We start from the raw sequence: 18,966 nt of genomic DNA, 5'->3' as shown, positions 1-18,966 counted from the left end.
CTAATTCAGCTTGCAAGATTCCACCCGAACAAACATTTATGTAATAATTACCTACATACATCATAAATTGCAAGCTAAATAAAAGCTTGTAATAAAGTCGAGTTTGTTCAAATTTCGAGAACGACTGAACCGACAAAAGCATTAGAAAATTTACGAAAAATAAAATAAAATTTTATCCCGTACAAAATGTTCATGGATTTTGTTATTTTTATTAAATACCTTTACGCCTGAGTTAAATGACACCGACATCAAGGTTCATCAATTTAAGTTTAAAATAATACAAATACAAATACAAATAATTTATTGAATTTAAAACAGACATTAACATTTACACTTGTATACCTTAATAATAGGCAGTGATGTATGAAGAAAGAGCTTCTATTCTGTATCTACCTATGCCCGTGTATTTTTGATCGGTGTCAAATCGGAGTTTTTGGTGCGGGGTACGCGGGTGTTGCTCGCGGCGTGAAGGTCAAACGCCCAAGGTCATTGAGGACTCTAATCGCCTTAAGGGCACAAGAGTACGCGGCAGGTCGCCCATGCCAGAGTAAATACAAATGAGTAGGTCATCTTCATAGAAACGCCCGAGCGCGATTTGTATGTGAGCGCGCCAATACGTATGCGGCGCGCACGCACACACTGACAAAATTTAGCGTGGATTAGCGCTGAATTTTGTCAGTGTGTGCGTGCGCGCCGCATACGTATTGGCGCGCTCACATACAAATCGCGCTCGGGCGTTTCTATGAAGATGACCTACTCATTTGTATTTACTCTGGAACGACCCAGACGCTGATGAGCCAGGTATACTTGTGTCTAGGTGTGGCAAGACCTGGAAGCGGCGAGTCTTAGTGCCGTAGCGGAGACGAGCGCGGGCGAGGCTTAGCCGTCGCCCGCGCAGTCTATGAACCCGCCCCGCGACTGCCCGTCCAACGACCCAGACGCTGATGAGCCAGGTATACTTGTGTCTAGGTGTGGNGTAGGGTTAATATTGGGACGTGTAAAAGCGCTTTTTTAAAGCCTATTTGCAAAAATAAATGAATTTTATGAATTTTAAAATTTATCTGATTAAGATCGCTGGAAGAAACTGGATGCGGGCAACGCAGAATAGGTCGTTATGAAATCCTTGGGGGAAGCCTTTGTCCAACGGTGGACGTCATTTGGCAGAAACGATCGATCTTCTATCAGTAAATAAGTTCTTATTTGAATATTGTATTATATTTACTTGAATATCTTAATTAACTGGCCATATGTACAAACTGTACGAAAAAGAAAAAAGGAAGTATAGAAGAGTACTATTTTTTTATGACTTACGCTTTTACGCTTGTTCTTCGCAGCGTAAAACGCTACTTGCAGCCGACGCAGCGTTTCTTCCGACGCATGCTGGCGCCGGGCGCGCGCGTCACGGCCGACGTCTACGCGTACATGTTCCTGTGCGACTTCTTCAACTTCCTCGTCGTTATATTCGGCTTCGCTGCCTTTGGGGTGAGTATCAGATAGTTTACTCAATATTCAATCACTACAGGCATAGCGAATCACTGAGCCACTTCCTGTATTAGTAGAGCGATGCAACAGGCACTGCTCTTGCTGTCTGCTCGCTCTGAGCTTTGATACATCACATGTGTCACCAAATTCGACGTAAGAGAGCTGTCACAGCAACATGTCTGAAGCACATTTGATGTCTCGCTAACGTGACGTAACAAAACCCTCCCGGTGCTCCACAACCGCTGAAATCTATTCAGTTATGCGCCAATGCAATCTTGAATAGTTTTACAGGTTAAAGACCGTAGTGTTGATTTACATGTTAATGGCGCTATTTTGTTCCTATTCAGCCCTCGAAAGACCAACTGAGTAGAACACATGTATTGAACTAGCAAGTTCATTTCACAGAGGCCTTTAAAGTCCTTCTATTACGTGTTGTTATTCTTAGGTTCCATGAGAAATCGATGCCTTCCAAAGTTTTGACATACTCTATAAGAAACATGAAACTTTTATTGTATACCATAATCCTTAGTGTACCAGGCTTTTATTTATTTTTTTCATTATCAGACGCACCAAGGCGACGGCGGCGTGCAAGCGTACTTAGAGGAGAACAAAGTGCCCATACCTTTCCTGATCATGTTGATCCTGCAGTTCGGACTGATCGTCATCGACCGAGCGTTGTATCTACGCAAGTTTATGCTCGGCAAGATTCTGTTTCAATATGCACTGATCATCGGCGTGCATATTTGGATGTTCTTTGTGCTGCCTTTTATTACTGAAAGGTAAGCTGTTCCAGTAGATCATGTTTGAGCTAATTTGTCATCATATTACTAATTGGTTAGAGCCCATTTCTAATACTGTTTCCATATTACTAGTCTCCAGTCAATCCAATAGCAAAATCAAGACAAGTGTTAGATTTCATAGACCATAAAGTTAAATAAGTAACTCTAATCGATCTGAAATTACACTGTAAGATATTGATTGTTGTCCGCAACTTTGTTTATAGATTTGTAAAAAAATGTAGTCATGACAGTGACCGCTGGTAGAGCAATAGCCCGTGAACCCCATTGCAGCCCTTCGTTAATAAAGCTGAATCTTCATGGCGGTCCATCGTTCTTACTTGTGTTAGTAACTTTTATAAAATAGCAAATGGCTCTTAGATCGTAGGGATAGAATGGATATTGGTGGACCGACGACCTAATAAAGGTAGCAGGAAGGCGCTGGATGCAGGCCGCTACCAACCGTGCGATGTGGAAGTCATTGGGGGAGGCCTATGTTCAGCAGTGGACGTCCTGAATGGATATTGACTGTCAATGAACATACCAAATTCTGAATCATATAATCAATCTCCTAAGGCTGGGGACTGTCAATCACGATATTCTGATTCATTAAATAAATCCCCCAGAACTTTCAACACACTGCCGCCACCGCCGATGTGGTACATGGTGAAGTGCATCTACTTACTGCTGTCGGCGTACCAGATTCGCTGCGGCTATCCGCGCCGCATCATCGGCAACTTCCTCTGCAAGTCCTACCACTTCCTCAACATGCTGTTCTTCAGGGGGTAAGCAGTTATTCGTGTAGTGGATTCATCATAACCGATCATTGTCTAGAATTGTTTAACCATTTTAGTTTATGAGAAAATAAAAAAAAAAATTTGACCTTTCCCCTTGAATTACTTTTTAGTAGGCCTAGGATGCGCGCCACGATATGCTTTAATCGCGCCATCCATTTTATCGATTTTATGCAATAAGCCCATACATTTGTTTATGTTGTTTATTTTATTTTAGTTTGGCCAAACCTCAAGATGATGTAAGACACTATTTATCAAAGAGGCAACGGTTACAATACTTAAAATATACAAGGTGTCCCAAAAAGTAGTGTCAAGCCGAAGCCTAGAGGTCATCACTACGGCTATCCGAATCACCCCCATGTACCTATGTTCCGCGATTTTTGATAGTTTTCATGTTATGATTGTTTTAAATATCTGTGCTTAGGCACTTTTTTTGGTCACTGTGGCGTGAATAGATAAGGTACATGCCTGATTTTTTATTATTATTAAATTGTCGTTTAAAATCATCGATAAGATTTTATCACGGCGCGTATCCTAGCTCGGCTGACTTAGGTATGTTATTTGTAATGTTGTACCCAAGGTTTCTACCTCATTGCAGTTCTGTGCGAATGAGAGTTTTCGCGAATGAAAGATCCGCTAGATGGCGGGACGTGGATGTGGGGTCTGACTGCTGCGTGATTGGTGGATTTTGACATATCTGTCAATGTCATGTCAAAAATAACCAATCATGCAGCATTTGGACCTCGCGTCTACGTATTGCCATCTGGCGGATTTTTCATTCGCGAAAACTTTCACTAGCCCATACATTTGTTGTTTAAAATTTTATCACAGCGCGTCTCTAGGGGTCTACCTCATTGCAGTTCTGTGCAAATTGTTGCTATTTAATATATTTATGTTGACGTCATTTTGTTAATTGTATTTGTGTAGCTTCATGGCGGTGCCGTTCCTGTTCGAGCTGCGCACGCTGATGGACTGGATCTGGACGGACACGTCCATGACGCTCATGGACTGGCTCAAGATGGAAGACATCTTCGCCAGCGTGTTTTTGCTTAAGGTAAATTATATTGTCTATTTGTTACATACAAGTCGGCTAGTCGCCTCTAAAGGTCGTCCCAAAAATAGCTCGCTCTACTGTTGTACCTTAAATCCTTAATGTCTGATTTTTTTTAAATACATTACCTCTTGGCTAAGCTCATATGCAATTCCAGTCAAAATAACCCCTATTGGTTTTAAATGAATCTGTGTTATTACTTATTACAAACTGAAGAGCTTCACATTTTAGTCATCATGGTTCTGTCCTTGATGAATTGACAACACTAGTAAAGCTCTAGTAACTCGTGCGCGAGCACTAATAACTGTCATGGTCCATGGTTCAACCCTAGTTTATACGGAGCCTAATCAGCTCGGCACGTCCTAAAGTCTAGAAATATTTTCCTTTTCCAGTGTTCTCGATACGTGGAAGACGAATTCCCGCAGCCGCGAGGCATGAAGAAGTCCAACGTGTCCAAGTATTTACTTGGCGGAGGCGTTCTCGCGTTTGTGATCGCCATCATCTGGTTTCCGCTTGTGTTCTTTGCCTTTGGAAACACCGTGAGTAAATATTGATAGACTTATAGTACCTGGTGAAATTTATTGCCGCATCACAGATCTATGTCATGGCAAAAGGAGCATGAATTTAATGAAGGATTGAAAGTTTTTGTTTCTTTTTATATTCTGTGTGGGATTTTAATTTTTTGTTTTTTCTTTTTTTCATAAGGTCGGGGAACCAAATCCGCCAACAGACGTGACGGTGAAGATTCGAATTGGACCGTTCCTGCCTGTCTACCAAATGTCCGCCCAGTCACACAATATTGACGTGTAAGTATTTTTTATAACGCCACTATGTAACACCATTCCAAGACCAAGAGTACTATTAGAGGCCGGTAGACATATTCTCATAAATAAAACACTGGATACTTATCTTTCACATTATATTGCCTTGTCATAAATACAATTGATCACTTTGCACAAAAGCGCGGGGAGTCGTCTGCGCGCGTCTCTCTACTCTAACATTACGTCAATGTCACTATGACAGCAGCTCATTGGCAACGATACCGTTATTTTAACGTTTTAGATTTTTCACAATTAACAGTACGTATCCAATAGTTACGTTTCATGTAGCTAATACTAATTTTAATCTCTCAATTCCACCAGTTTCTCTGAGCAAGACTACACTCAACTGAGCAACCAGTACGCGCGCGACCGCACGGCGCAGACGTTCCTGTCCAACTACATCTACAACGACGTGGCCGTCGTCACCATCAACCCCAACTCCACCATGAACTGGGAGATCTCGCCGCCCGAGCTCGACCGCCTTGAGAAGGAGGCGATATCGGGTGAGTATCAAATGCTATTACTTCAAACTCCTTAGTTTCTCTGTGCAACACCTCACTTAACTGAGCAACCTGTACCGCTCCACCGCCATCGGGTGAGTACCATCTGCTATGACTTCAAACTCCTTAGTTTCTCTGAGCAACACCTCACTTAACTGAGCAACCTGTACCGCTCCACCGCCATCGGGTGAGTACCATCTGCTATGACTTCAAACTCCTTAGTTTCTCTGAGCAACACCTCACTTAACTGAGCAACCTGTACCGCTCCACCACCATCGGGTGAGTACCATCTGCTATGACTTCAAACTCCTTAGTTTCTCTGAGCAACTGAGCAACCTGTACCGCTCGAACGCTTCAAGAAGGAGGTGATATCGGATGAGTCGCGTAATACCGGTGATTTCGCAATATTTTTTAACATAACTTTTAAAACTGATAGCCATTGGTAAGAGAGTTGTCGAGTGGCGACCACCTACTCGATGAAAAGACGATCTAGTGAAGGTCCGGTATTGAAAAGGAAAATATAATGTAGTAAATCCATGAAAGAAACCTTTGTCCAGTAGTGGATGACATTAAGTTGAAATGAAACCCCGTGGTATTTTTGTGGGGTTAAGTCCATATTTTATAGGCTCATCTATTCTAGAGGAAAGAGGTTGACTTCTGGACCACAAAATCACATAAATAGTTATAGAAGTCAATAACTTTTTTTTCTTATTATCTTCCTTAGATTCCCCACTCCTCGTCCGGTTCACATACGTGATAACGCATCCCACGAACGCGGTGCCGAACCCGCCCACTATAGAAGACTTCCGCGAGATTGAGCTGCCGGCCAAGATTGACGGCAAGCCTAATCCCGAAAGAGATACGCTGCTAAAGCTGCTCGCTGGGACGGCTTCTGAGGACACTTGGTAAGCTCTTGTGACTGGCTTTGTTCCCTTGTGTAAGAGTTGTGTAGGACACTAAAATTAAAATTAAAATTCATAAAATTCATTTATTTTTGCAAATAGGCTTTTAAAAAGCGCTTTTACACGTCCCAATATTAACCCTACCACTGCTTCGGGTCAATAAATGGGCCAGTGCTGAGAAGAAGCAGCGCAAGAAACTCAGTCACTATTGTCAGCCTCCTTTTCAAGGTTTTACAGGCTTTAAAATATACAAATTATAGTCATAAGTATTGATGCGAGCTAGGTAGTTAAACATTCCAAACATTTTTATCTTTTATACAGTGTGTCCGGGCATGTAGTGATCAAACTTTAAAGGCGTAATCTATGAACAATTTTATCGATGAAAATACTTCAAATTTGGGACTTGACCCATTTCTCGAAAAATTACATCGATTTAAGTTTTTAATTTTTAGTTTACACCTCTTCTTTAAAAAACAAGTGAAAGCGTGGGTAGCTTAACATTAATAGGCAAATATTTTATATCATGCGATAGCCAATAAAATTATTTATTAGTAGAAGAAGAAAACAGACACAAATTTCATACATTTTATGGGAGTAAGAATGGATTGAATTAAAAAAATACATTACTTTTTTCACTTCTTTTTCAGTTATTTTCCAACACAAGAAAAACCAGGTCGTTAAGGTATGTTTTATTTGCATTGTATTATTAGTATTTGAGCTATTTTACAAAACGAATGTAAATTTATTAGTCTACGTCTATTAGTTTCGACGTAATTGTTGAACAAAGATACCCCTTCCCAGCGGTTTCCATAGCGCAACGCGACATGCGAAAATGCACTGCCTGAAAGAATCACACAACCTATTCCGATTACTATGGAAACCGCTGGGAAGGGGTATCTTTGTTCAACAATTACGTCGAAACTAATAGACGTAGAGTAATAAATTTACATTCGTTTTGTAGAATAGCTCAAATACTAAAAATACAATGCAAATAAAACATACCTTAACGACCTGGTTTTTCTTGTGTTGGAAAATATCTGAAAAAGAAGTGAAAAAAGTAACGTATTTTTCTAATTAAATCCATTCTTACTCCCATAAAATGTATGAAACTTGTGTCTGCTTTCTTCTTCTTCTAATAGATAATTTTATTGGCTATCGCATGATATAAAATATTTGCCTATTAATGTTAAGCTACCCACGCTTTCACTTGTTTTCTAAAGAGGAGGTTTAAACTAAAAATTAAAAACTTAAATCGATGTAATTTTTTGAGAAATGGGTCAGGCCCCAAATTTGAAGTATTTTTATCGATAAAATTGTCCCTACATTTTGCCCTTAAAGTTTGATCACTACAAGCCCGGACACACTGTATAATCATCAACTTTATAGTAGCCCTTTTTTTATTAAGGTGCTTTTGATATGTGCTTTAAATTTATGAATGGGCAATTCTACAACAGTTTGTGGTAATTTATTGAAAAGTTTTTTCACTTTTTTGGTAAGATCGATAGCAAGGCCAACCCCGAAAAAGATTCGCTAGCAGAGTTCATGTTACGGGTCTGTTGCCCGTTTTCTCCATCAATACTTAATTTTTAAGTGACTTCTATAGGAACACATAACAGGAATTTTGTTTTGAAATGGGTCACTTAAAAATTAGGGATTGATGGTGAAAACGGGCATATGTCTAATAAGTAAGAACCTTTGTATACCAACATAGAGCAAAAGAGTTTGAAGTTGGACACTTGATAAGATTCTGTATAAAAGGAACACGCGAAAGTTAAAGCGTGCAAGGGGAAAAGTAAAGAACTTCGACGCAGTACGTAAGCGCTTTCCAAGCATTCGTTTCGTAAGGTGAGGTAGAACCATGGGTGGAAAAGGGGAATGTCAACCTATCAACAGTCTCGCTTTGTCGTACTTTAACGACATCATCGTGTGACCGTGTCCTAACGGTACGTTGAACAGTTACTTAGACGAAATTTTGGTGATGACTTCGAAATAATTCGATGTAAATTTTTTCATTGTTTTTTTTTGTACAGGTTGAACGTAAAACATCTGTTCCCCAAATTTCTGAAAGTTTTTAACAAGGGCACCGCTAAAGCGGCTTACCAACTAATGCCGCCAACTATTGAAAAGGGTAAGATTATCGTGATTTTTGTTTATTTTTTATCTCGATTTTTATACTTTTTATTGATATTTGACTGGCCAAATATTTATTTATAGGAAATTGTATTATAATTGGGATACTAATAAAATACAGACTGAATAATTAGAGTTGTAATAAGCGAAATATTTTTCAGGTGAAGACGCGCGTTTGTATCGTGACGTGCAACTGAGGCTAGAGCGTTACGGGAATACCACCATGTATTGGCGAGTCCGGGAGTCTTGCGGGGCGAGAGTATGTATTAGTTTTATATACTCGTATATCTTTTTTATTATTATAAAAATTGAGTGGAAAAGATATAACCCGTTCAAGTTAACTGCGCAGTTGGCGACTGTGACGTCATATCGACGCTCTGGTAATATGGACGGGGCGAACGCGTGAATATGAACGGTTAAGTGGGAGGGAGAGTCGCATTCCAGCGAGGTGCGCAAATGGCCCGATCAGGTTGTAGGTCGGCGATTCTTTTTGTGGGAAACTAATACTTATTTCTCCTAAACCAAACGTTATTTATTTTCAGGACCCATTGCTGTCTATCCCAATGAACAATTGCGATATGCTAGTCATGTACACATTCAACGATAAATTGTTCCCGGAAACTCTCAATTTCATATCTGGAAGCGGGTGAGTACATTCTACGTATCTACAATTAACAGCCTAGTTTCCTAACACGTATTNAGATCCACGCGTACGAAGTCGCGGGCGGCCGCTAGTGTCTAATAAGTAAGAACCTTTGTATACCAACATGAAGCAATTAAGAGTTTGAAGTTGGATACTTAATAAGATTCTGTATAAAAGGAACACGCGAAAGTTAAAGCGTGCAAGGGGAAAAGTAAAGAACTTCGACGCAGTACGTAAGCGCTCTCCAAACATTCGTTTCGTAAGCTGTACAGTGAGGTAGATCCATGGGTGGAAAAGGGGAATGTCAAGTCAACCTATCAACAGTCTCGCTTTGTCGTACTTTGACGACATCATCGTGTGACCGTGTCCTAACGTCACGTTGAACGGTTACTTAGACGAAGTTTTGGCGATGACTTCGAAATAATTCGATGTAAATTTTTTCATTGGTTTTTTTTGTACAGGTTGAACGTAAAACATCTGTTCCCCAAATTTCTGAAAGTTTTTAACAAGGGCACCGCTAAAGCGGCTTACCAACTAATGCCGCCAACTATTGAAAAGGGTAAGATTATCGTGATTTTTGTTTATTTTTTATCTCGGTTTTTATACTTTTTATTGATATTTGACTGGCCAAATATTTATTTACAGGAAATTGTATAATAATTGGGATACTAATAAAATACAGACTGTGAATAATTAATTAGATTTGTAATAAGCGAAATATTTTTCAGGTGAAGACGCGCGTTTGTATCGTGACGTGCAACTGAGGCTAGAGCGTTACGGGAACACCACCATGTATTGGCGCGTCCGGGAGTCTTGCGGGGCGAGAGTATGTATTAGTTTTATCTACTCGTATATCTTTTTTATTATTATAAAAATTGAGTGGAAAAGATACAACCCGTTCAAGTTAACTGCGCAGCTGGCGACTGTGACGTCATATCGACGCTCTGGTAATATGGACGGGTTCGCCCCGGGGAGATGAACGGGTAAGTGGGAGGGAGGGAGAGTCGCATTCCAGCGAGGTGCGCAATTGGCCCGATCAGGTTGTAGGTCGGCGATTCTTTTTGTGGGAAACTAATACTTATTTCTCCTAAACCAAACGTTGTTTATTTTCAGGACCCATTGCTGTCTATCCCAATGAACAATTGCGATATGCTAGTCATGTACACATTCAACGATAAATTGTTCCCGGAAACTCTCAATTTCATATCTGGAAGCGGGTGAGTGCATTCTACGTATTTATAATTAACAGCTTAGTTTCCTAACACGTATTTCTGTGGACGATCGTAGAGTATTAGTTATTCTAATACTTGTAAATAAGGCGATAATAGTCCAATGGTGTAGGCATCGTATTGCTAATTCAGGATTCGAGAAAGCTAGATCCCATTCGAATGCTGGACTGTTGTGGTGACCGCACTCTTCTTAAAAATTGCAACTAATAGATGTCTCGCGCAATCAAAGCGGTGGATAGTTCGGTGTAGGAGGATGCAGCAATTGATCTAGTTGACACCATAAACCAAAAGCACGAGTTCTTAAAAAGCCAGCCAATGAGGGCTATCGTTTTAGCGCTCACCAGTTAGCGCCACTGTAGAGGAAGGTCCTGTCACTTGCTAGTAGCGAAGACAGTGGCGCCAACTTGTGAGCGCTAAAGTGGTAGGAGGACTATCGTATTTGCACTCATCAAGATGGCGCCACTGTAGAGTAAGGTCCTGTCAATCGCCAGGGGTGCCAACTGTTAAGTATAAAAACGATAGCCCTCATTAACACGCTTATGTTCGCAGAATCATCGGCCTATACACTACGTTCGTGTTCCTGGCTTCGCGCGTGCTGCGCGGCTTCTTCTCCGGAATCTACACCAAGATCATGTTCGACGACCTGCCCAACGTGGACCGCGTGCTGCAGCTCTGCCTCGACATATACTTGGTAACAACACCCTTGTCTAGTTGTAATAGATGCTATTTCTCAACCAAAAAATTCACGCCTACTGTGTGGTTTCGGTGCATCTGATATAATCTTAGGCTGGGTTGCACCATCTTACTTTAACTTTGACAAACGTCAAAATCTGTCAAACTCCATACAATTATCGTTAGAGTCACGGTCAAAGTTAGGTGGTGCAGCTCAGCGTTACTCTTTATTTTATTTTATTATGGGAAAAATCTCATCAACCTACTGTGTAATTTTGGTGCATACAGGTATTTCACCCACCGCCCGTTGAGAAAGCTTCGTAACTAAGTTTGATTGTTCCCAAGTAGAGATTTAATTTGTAATATTGACATCGTATTGTTTATTTTCAGGTACGCGAAGCCCTCGAGCTAGCATTAGAAGAGGATCTCTTCGCGAAACTGGTGTTCTTGTACCGGTCGCCGGAAACTATGATCAAGTGGAGTCGACCGAAAGAAGAAATCGAAGAACAGAGGGCGCTGCCTCCGTCGCGCTGACCACTCGTAGCGAACTAACGAGTAATCGATCACAATGGAGAACGCTTCAAACGAGTCAATTTTACAGTTAAATCTGCGACGCTATGAATGTATAATCTAGCTAGAACAAGCGACGGGCTATTAAGGCCTAATTTATAAGGCTCTACTTATACACCGGCCCTGCTGCTGTAACGACCTAGGACGTGGCAATTTTAATAGATACGTAAGTTGTACAGTTGTATAATTTAAGAATAACTAAGATGCAACTTAAAATTCTCTTCTTCCTTGACTTAATTTTATACACTTTTATTATTGCCTAAAATAAAACATTCCGGATTATCAATTATGATATGAAAACGAATGTACCATACAACAAACTTGTAGTGTGGCTGACACTGCTCAACAAAAGCAACTGGTATCTAATGGTCTTATGAATCACGAATGAACTGTTATAAAGTTTATTTTACGCGCACTCATTACAAATGAGCTATAAAGATTTGGCATGTCATGTCCATTTGTAAAATTGAAGTTCTTGTCTCTCTTTATCAATCCAAAGATCTTTCTTCCACCAGTTATTGCTTTATATTTTTACATGATTCTTCGTAGGTACTTATGTACTTTAGGAAAGTCTATATTAAGCTAATTGTAAGCTTTATGATCTAAAAATATCTCGCTACTTAATGCTTACATTTTAGTTAATAAGTTTTTAAAACTGCACAAGTTTAAAGTAACCTACAATTATTTATATGAAATGAATTGCAGTTTGAGGTTTGCGTACTAATTTTATAATGTCGTAAGTTCAGTACCTACCTACCTACACATTTCCAGTGACGTTTTTATTGGAACCTTTAAAGAATACAGATTGTAAAATGAAAGTATCTAAGAATAAAATTACATTATCGTACGCGAAGGAAATGCTAAGCAAGTGGCTTGTCTTTCCATTTTAAAATTACAAGTTTACGTTTTTTCTGTGACCATAATATTTGTGATAAACATTACATTTGCCCCGAAAATATTTGGTTTTCGGTAAATATATGAAAATTGTTTATTGTTACATATTTATACATCTACATAGATTTATCTACCATTGTTGTTTTTATTAAAATTTTGTTGCACAAATCGTTACTCTTTTACATAATTATGTACTTTTATATATTTTATACAAGCACTTCCGTAATGTAATAAATTACCTCAAATTAATCATTGCATTTTATATAGTGTATTTATAAATTATGAAAGTATGAAGAATTATACACTTTTGTATCAAGATTGTTATGTTTTAAGCTGCATTTAATGTTGTCAGTTTGTGATAATAAAACTCATGATAAATGTTAAAATATTGTTTATTTTCAAAAAGATAATGAAACAATACAAGAAACCTTACTTGCTTATGCACTAATACCTAAATGGGCTGGTTATACATTATGGAATTCGATTTAATAATGTAATATTAAGTATGGATGTATAAGTCGCGCAGCGAAAGTTGAGGCGAACACTGATTGATGTAATATTTTAATACAGAACACAACATTGCATTAAAGTTCAAAATATCGAATACACTAGCTACCTCGATTTTGGTAGATGTGTGCAAGGCAAGTGAGACAAATTTATCAGACTACGCGAGATGTCAGCGCGGCTATCATCGTATGTATACGAATAGAAAACTTTGCTTGTGTTGGTCGCCTTAACTCTCGCAGCTCGATCTATACTTTTGTCATGTTTTCCTCAGAATAAAGAAACAAAGGCATTTAAAGAATCAGACCGGAATCGAAGTCATGAAATCACAAAGGACAATGACCAAAAGTGGTCCAAATGTCCACCACTGATGAGACCTATATTGGCTTATAGTCCATTAAATAGAGATTAACTTTCAGTATGGGACGAAAAAAAAATAAGCTGTCAGTAAAAAGTTATGACTATTTAAAAATTGTAGTAGTTTACGCGCTTATCTCAGGAACTACTGGTCTGATTTGAAAAATTCTTTTTGTTATGGGTAGCCCATTTATTAAGGATGGTTTTAGGATAAATAACATCACCCTACAACCAATAGGGGCGGAGCAGTAAAGACAAATGTTGTAAAAATGGGTAATATTATTCAAACTATTTTTACGCGTACAAAGTCGTAGGCACAGCTACTATAATCTACACTAATATTATAAAGAGGAAAACTTTGTTTGTTTGTTTGTTTGTTTGTTTGTTTGTTTGTTTGTTTAGTTGTAATGGATAGGCTCAAAAACTACTGGACCGATTTTAAAAATTCTTTCACCATTCGAAAGCTACTTAACTCACGAGTAACATAGGCTACATTTTATTTTGGAAAAAAATAGGGTCCCGTAAAATATTTGGGATTTTCATAAGACGTGGAAAAGCGCCANGAAATGAGGAGATCCGTAAACGAACCAAAGTCGCTGACATAGCCCAACGGATTAGCAAGCTGAAGTGGCAATGGGCAGGGCACATAGTACGCAGAACTGATGGCCGATGGGACAGAATGGTTCTGGAATGGAGGCCGCGTACCGGAAAACGTAGCGTGGGACTTCCACCTACAAGGTGGACCGACGACATAGTAAAGGTAGCAGGGAAGCGCTGGACGCAGGCCGCTTCCAATCGATCAACATGGAAAGCATTGGGGGAGGCCTATGTTCAGCAGTGGACGTCCTATGGCTGAAATGGTGGTGGTACATATACTGAAAATGTATCATTAGAAATCAACTACGGGGGCTAAGGAGATAAAAGGAGGGTTGGAAGTTTATATTATGAAAGTCCTATGTGTTTAAAGTAAGAGAGTTGAAATTTAAAATGTATGCGCTATAGATGCTAAGAGCGGATTTTACGAAACTCCACCCCTAATGGAGTAAAACGAGGTCCACGCGTACGAAGTCGCGGGCGGCCGCTATATTTAATAAAATTCATCTATAACCCCGCGCCACATGCGACATGACATAACATGCGTAGATTAGTCCAAAATATGCAATGGATAGAATGATATCAAGAACATTTTTCGGATGAAAAGGTAAAAAACAGACTTTTCATTCAGTGATAACTTTTTACTGACAGCATATTTTTGATTGCGGTTTGGTTATAATGAATCAGTATTTAGTAGACTATTTTACTACATAGGTCTCATTCGTGGTGGACATTTGGACCACACTCCATACATTTTTGGTCATTGTCCTTTTTAAACAATTACAAAACATGTTTTACTATCTAATCGGGAGATTATTTGAAAATTTTGGAAGCGCCCAGTGTTTAATTAGTCTTATATCTACTAAGTATGAGAAATACAATATTAGTTTACCACCATCAATCTTGGGGCAATATTCATGGACATCAATTCTTGGAATAGTAATTTCGCGGCATATGGGAGCCTTATTTGAGAAATCTGAGTTTTGTTCTTACAACCCTTGCATTCAAAAGTATTATTCCTCAGATTAGCTATAGCTATCAAGCCGCAGAAGTTGCAAACATGGATTCGATATGGATCAGAGACTTCAAAGAGACGTTCTCTAAGGAACTGGGCGGCTCCGTGCGCAATTTGACAATCACGCTCCATTTCCCCAAAACGCAGTCCACCATCTCTCGCCCTACCTTCCATAGGTTGTCTCACTAAAATCTGGACAGGCCCTCTAGCTCTGGAGTGAATTTTGTCATCCACCATGTGCTTTAAACGTTGGTAGTATGTAGGACCCAAGAACACTTGAGCGTTTATTTTTCTGCCTGTATGTCCGTTATACATTACTTCATTACCACGCAAATGATAACCATATTCTTGAAGTAAAGATGAAATTTTTTGCACATTCACCGCGTCGTTGAATGGTGTAGCGTCACCAATCTCACCCTTGTTTGACGATACCTTGCCTTGGATGCATTCAATCAAGTGACCAATTGTCATACGGGAGGGGATGGCGTGGGGGTTGATGATGATATCTGGTGTCAGACCTTCACAAGTGAAAGGCATATCTTCTTGCCGATATTGAATACCGCAAGTACCTTTTTGACCGTGGCGAGAGGCGAATTTGTCACCAATTTGAGGAATTCGTACAGATCTGACACGAATTTTGCAGAACTTGTATCCTTCACTGTTGAGGGTTAACATGACTTGGTCCACAATACCAGTCTCACTGTTTCGTAAAAATGTAGAAGCATCTCGTTTAGTGTAACGTTTAGTTGTGCCTTCAAGTTCATCATCATTTTCAGGTAAAGTGATGGTTTTGCCAATCACAACATCATCTCCAGAGACACGAATTCCGGGAGCGATTATACCATCATCATCTAATTTGTCATACAATGCATTTCTCATTCCCTGACAAGTTTGCCTTGTAGGCTTTTCAAATTGCTCTTCTTGATCTCCAATCCTTTTAGATTCAGAATCTTTATAAGAACGGTAAAATACAGATCTAAAGAACCCTCGTTCAACAGCTGAAGCATTTAAGATAACACTGTCCTCTTGATTGTATCCAGTGTAACATAAAATAGCAACAATGGAATTAATGCCAGCTGGAAGTTCTCTGAATCGCAGATATTCCATGGACCGTGTAGTAACCAATGGCTTGTGTGGATAAAACAACACATGAGCAAGTGTGTCCATTCTAACATGGAAGTTTGTAATATAAACCCCCATGGCCTGTTTACCCATAGCACTTTGATAAGTGTTCCTGGGACTTTGGTTGTGATCAGGGAATGGAATAATAGATGCACATACACCTAATATCATTGCAGGATGGATCTCACAGTGAGTGTAGGTTGTACAATAAGCATATTCTTTAACTTGGGCCAAATCATCAGGGCTCATGGCAATCATGACTGTCTCCTCTTCCAAAGTATCAATGTATTCAACAACACCACTTGCAACTAAATTTTGCCAGCCATAATTATTGTAATCTCTTTCTTTAAGATTGTCAATGTGTTTTTTCTTTAAAAGTAGAGCTCCATTCTCAACAATCAGCAATGGACGACATATTCTACCCGCATCTGTATAAATTCTAATTTCCCTGTCTCGAATATCACGAATCATGCTCACTTCTGAGACAATAATATCCATCTGACGTCTTAGTTTTCTTAGAGTGGCCATAAGTTGTTCAGGATCTCTATGGATACCAACCCAGCAACCATTGACAAATATCTTTGTTGCATCAGCTATGGCAGATGGTGCTATTTCTTCTAAATTTTCCATAGACCACTCTTCCAAGAACTCCAATATAGGTGATGGCTGACTTCCAACAGATATGTAAGCCATCAATGCCAGATTCTTCACCAGACCTACAGCAGCACCTTCTGGTGTTTCAGCTGGACAAATCATTCCCCAAAGTGTATTGTGCAACTGTCGAGGCTTAGCTAGCTTACCATCTCGACCAATTGGTGAGTTGACACGTCTTAGATGAGATAATGTTGAGGCAAATGTCAACCTGTTCAACACCTGTGACACTCCAGCTCTAGCTTGATGAGCTTTCTTTTGATCACCCCAATTTCCTGTAGCTAGAGAATATCTCAAACCATCAGTGATAATTTTAGTTTTTATTGCCAGCTCTAAATTGAAATCTTTTCCTCTATCAATGAATTTTTGAGCATACATTCTTACTTCTTTCAACAAGTTCTTGAACAAGCCTCGGAACAAAAATGCCAATAAAGGCCCAGCCAAATCCAAACGTTTATTTCCATAATGATCTCGATCATCCAGTTCTCGGCGTCCCAATGCAGCCAGAAGTAGTCTGTGAACCATGTATCCCAAGAAGTAAGTCTTTTTAGTCTCACAAAAATCAGAGACTCCTACATGTGGTAACATTTCTTTTTGTAAAATTTCTCTAGCATACTTGATACGCTTTTCTTTAGTGACACCTGGTCGGGCCCCACGAGCACCAATGAAGTTGAGTGCAACGTTTTGTTCTTGAATAACAAAAGCCTCATCTAATGAAGGTTTCACCATCTCCATCATTTCAGGATCATCAAAGTCATAGATAATATGTTCCAATATATCTCTGTCTGCTACAAACCCAAGGGCTCTGAATACAATCATGATGGGTATTTCTTGTTTGATGTATGGAACAATAGCAATGATTCTTTGACCAATAGCAGATTTCTTTATACTTTGCCCTCCTCTGGCCATCATGTTCACCCATAAAGTTGAGGTAGGTCTTGAGCTGTGTTCAAGACATGACCTAATTTCTGTTTTGTAAGCAAACTTTCCATCTTTCATGCTGAAGACATAAACAGTATTTGTGGCCATCTTTTCCTGTGCAATAAGGACTTTTTCAGAACCGTTGATGATAAAGTAACCACCAGGATCTAATGGACATTCATTCAATTCAGTCAAATCTCTGTCAGTTAGATTGCTAAGTAGGCAATAAGTCGAACGCAGCATAATTGGGATTTTCCCGATAAAGGTTTTTTGATGTTGCGTTTCAATTGGATCTTCATTCTCTTTTACAATGGTTTTGGTTATATCAACGTAAAGAGGAGCTGAATAAGTCAGATTCCGAAGACGTGCTTCATTAGGCATCATAGGCGAAGGAGCACCATCTTTTTCCCAGTGAGTAGGTTTGGATAAATAGATTTGATCAAACTTTAGAAGATATTTAGGAGGGGTCTCTATTTCACCAGACGAATGTTGAGCTTCTGCTTGTAGTTCAATTGGTGGAGAATCTTCTACTATGCGCTGCACAGACATTTGAATAAATTCGTCAAAACTATCAAGTTGTTGACGAACCAAACCCTTTTCATCGAAGTACGCGTTGATAACGATCCAACAGGCTTCTTGCCAGAGCTCAGAGGAAATTTCTTCAACATCTTCTTCTTCATATTGATCATCTTCAGTATCATACATGATGATATGGAGAACTAAATCTCCTGAATTGTGATATTTGTGGCAAATTCAATAAAAAATTCGACGTCGACACAATACCTACCGCAACGCGAGGATTGCGGCGAATTCTAAAATGGCTGCTGTCTTTGGGGATACCAGCCCAAAGAAAGATTTTCCTTAATTTTACACAAAATTATTTCTATAAATATTGCGGATACCAAAAAAACTAAACCTATTTTATTTATCTTCGAAATAATTACAGTCCAAAATAACTACTATTTTATTAAAATACCTAAAGATCGCTTTACATAATTTTAAATTTATTAAGTACTTCATTCATATTCGTATTGATATGGTTCATATGGTTCGATTTCGATACCACTGAGCAGGTAATGACTTTGTTTGATACCACTCAGTCTTAAAGATAACCCATAGTTTATTTGGTTTATTTTAGTTTTCCACTGCTCACTGGCATGCGGATCACCATTGACAAAGGCCGCTATTTTTCTAGTCACCATNTTTATTTTAACAAGCCCCGTGTCATTTTTTTTTTTTATTTTTTTTATTTTTTTATTTTTTATTCTCTGTTACATAAAACCACCCCCAACCCTTTCCCCAACCCCTGCTGTAAAAATTTTTTGTGTGTTTTGTCTT

The 18,966-nt window shown here is 39.2% G+C and overlaps 2 protein-coding genes across 7 annotated transcripts in view; one reads left to right on the top strand and one right to left on the bottom strand.

The window, feature by feature from the left end:
* Piezo (piezo type mechanosensitive ion channel component) overlaps positions 1–12,537 on the top strand; it is a 52,634-nt gene extending 40,097 nt beyond the window's left edge. For 5 of the 6 annotated variants that reach the window (XM_028310949.1, XM_028310953.1, XM_028310952.1 and 2 more), the window contains 13 exons: positions 1,335–1,482; positions 2,047–2,261; positions 2,885–3,043; positions 3,980–4,106; positions 4,496–4,642; positions 4,809–4,909; positions 5,246–5,427; positions 6,149–6,329; positions 8,357–8,454; positions 8,618–8,715; positions 8,999–9,102; positions 10,878–11,019; positions 11,391–12,537. In XM_028310949.1, the coding sequence (XP_028166750.1) occupies positions 1,335–1,482; positions 2,047–2,261; positions 2,885–3,043; positions 3,980–4,106; positions 4,496–4,642; positions 4,809–4,909; positions 5,246–5,427; positions 6,149–6,329; positions 8,357–8,454; positions 8,618–8,715; positions 8,999–9,102; positions 10,878–11,019; positions 11,391–11,534 (1,846 nt within the window). In that variant the 3' untranslated portion in view covers positions 11,535–12,537. The remainder of the gene's footprint in view (positions 1–1,334; positions 1,483–2,046; positions 2,262–2,884; positions 3,044–3,979; positions 4,107–4,495; positions 4,643–4,808; positions 4,910–5,245; positions 5,428–6,148; positions 6,330–8,356; positions 8,455–8,617; positions 8,716–8,998; positions 9,103–10,877; positions 11,020–11,390) is intronic. The other variant, XM_028310950.1, reaches the window with a different exon arrangement.
* A 370-nt stretch (positions 12,538–12,907) lies between these two features.
* On the bottom strand, positions 12,908–18,453 carry RpII140 (RNA polymerase II subunit RpII140). Its single transcript, XM_028310955.1, has 2 exons — positions 14,689–18,453; positions 12,908–13,301 (listed from the first exon to the last, which is right to left on the bottom strand). The coding sequence occupies exon 1, from the start codon at positions 18,331–18,333 to the stop codon at positions 14,803–14,805; it is 3,531 nt and encodes a 1,176-aa protein (XP_028166756.1). The 5' UTR covers positions 18,334–18,453; the 3' UTR covers positions 12,908–13,301; positions 14,689–14,802.
* Positions 18,454–18,966: the final 513 nt, after the last annotated feature.

This window comes from Ostrinia furnacalis, unplaced genomic scaffold (assembly GCF_004193835.3).
Source record: "Ostrinia furnacalis isolate ACB-3 unplaced genomic scaffold, ASM419383v2 OfSCF3139, whole genome shotgun sequence".
NCBI classification, from domain to species: domain Eukaryota; kingdom Metazoa; phylum Arthropoda; class Insecta; order Lepidoptera; family Crambidae; genus Ostrinia; species Ostrinia furnacalis.
This window is presented reverse-complemented; position numbering and strand designations above follow the sequence as displayed.

Bases quoted from the DNA above. Each gene is read 5' to 3' on its own strand.
- RpII140 (XM_028310955.1), bottom strand. From the start codon at position 18,333: ATGTATGATACTGAAGATGATCAATATGAAGAAGAAGATGTTGAAGAA.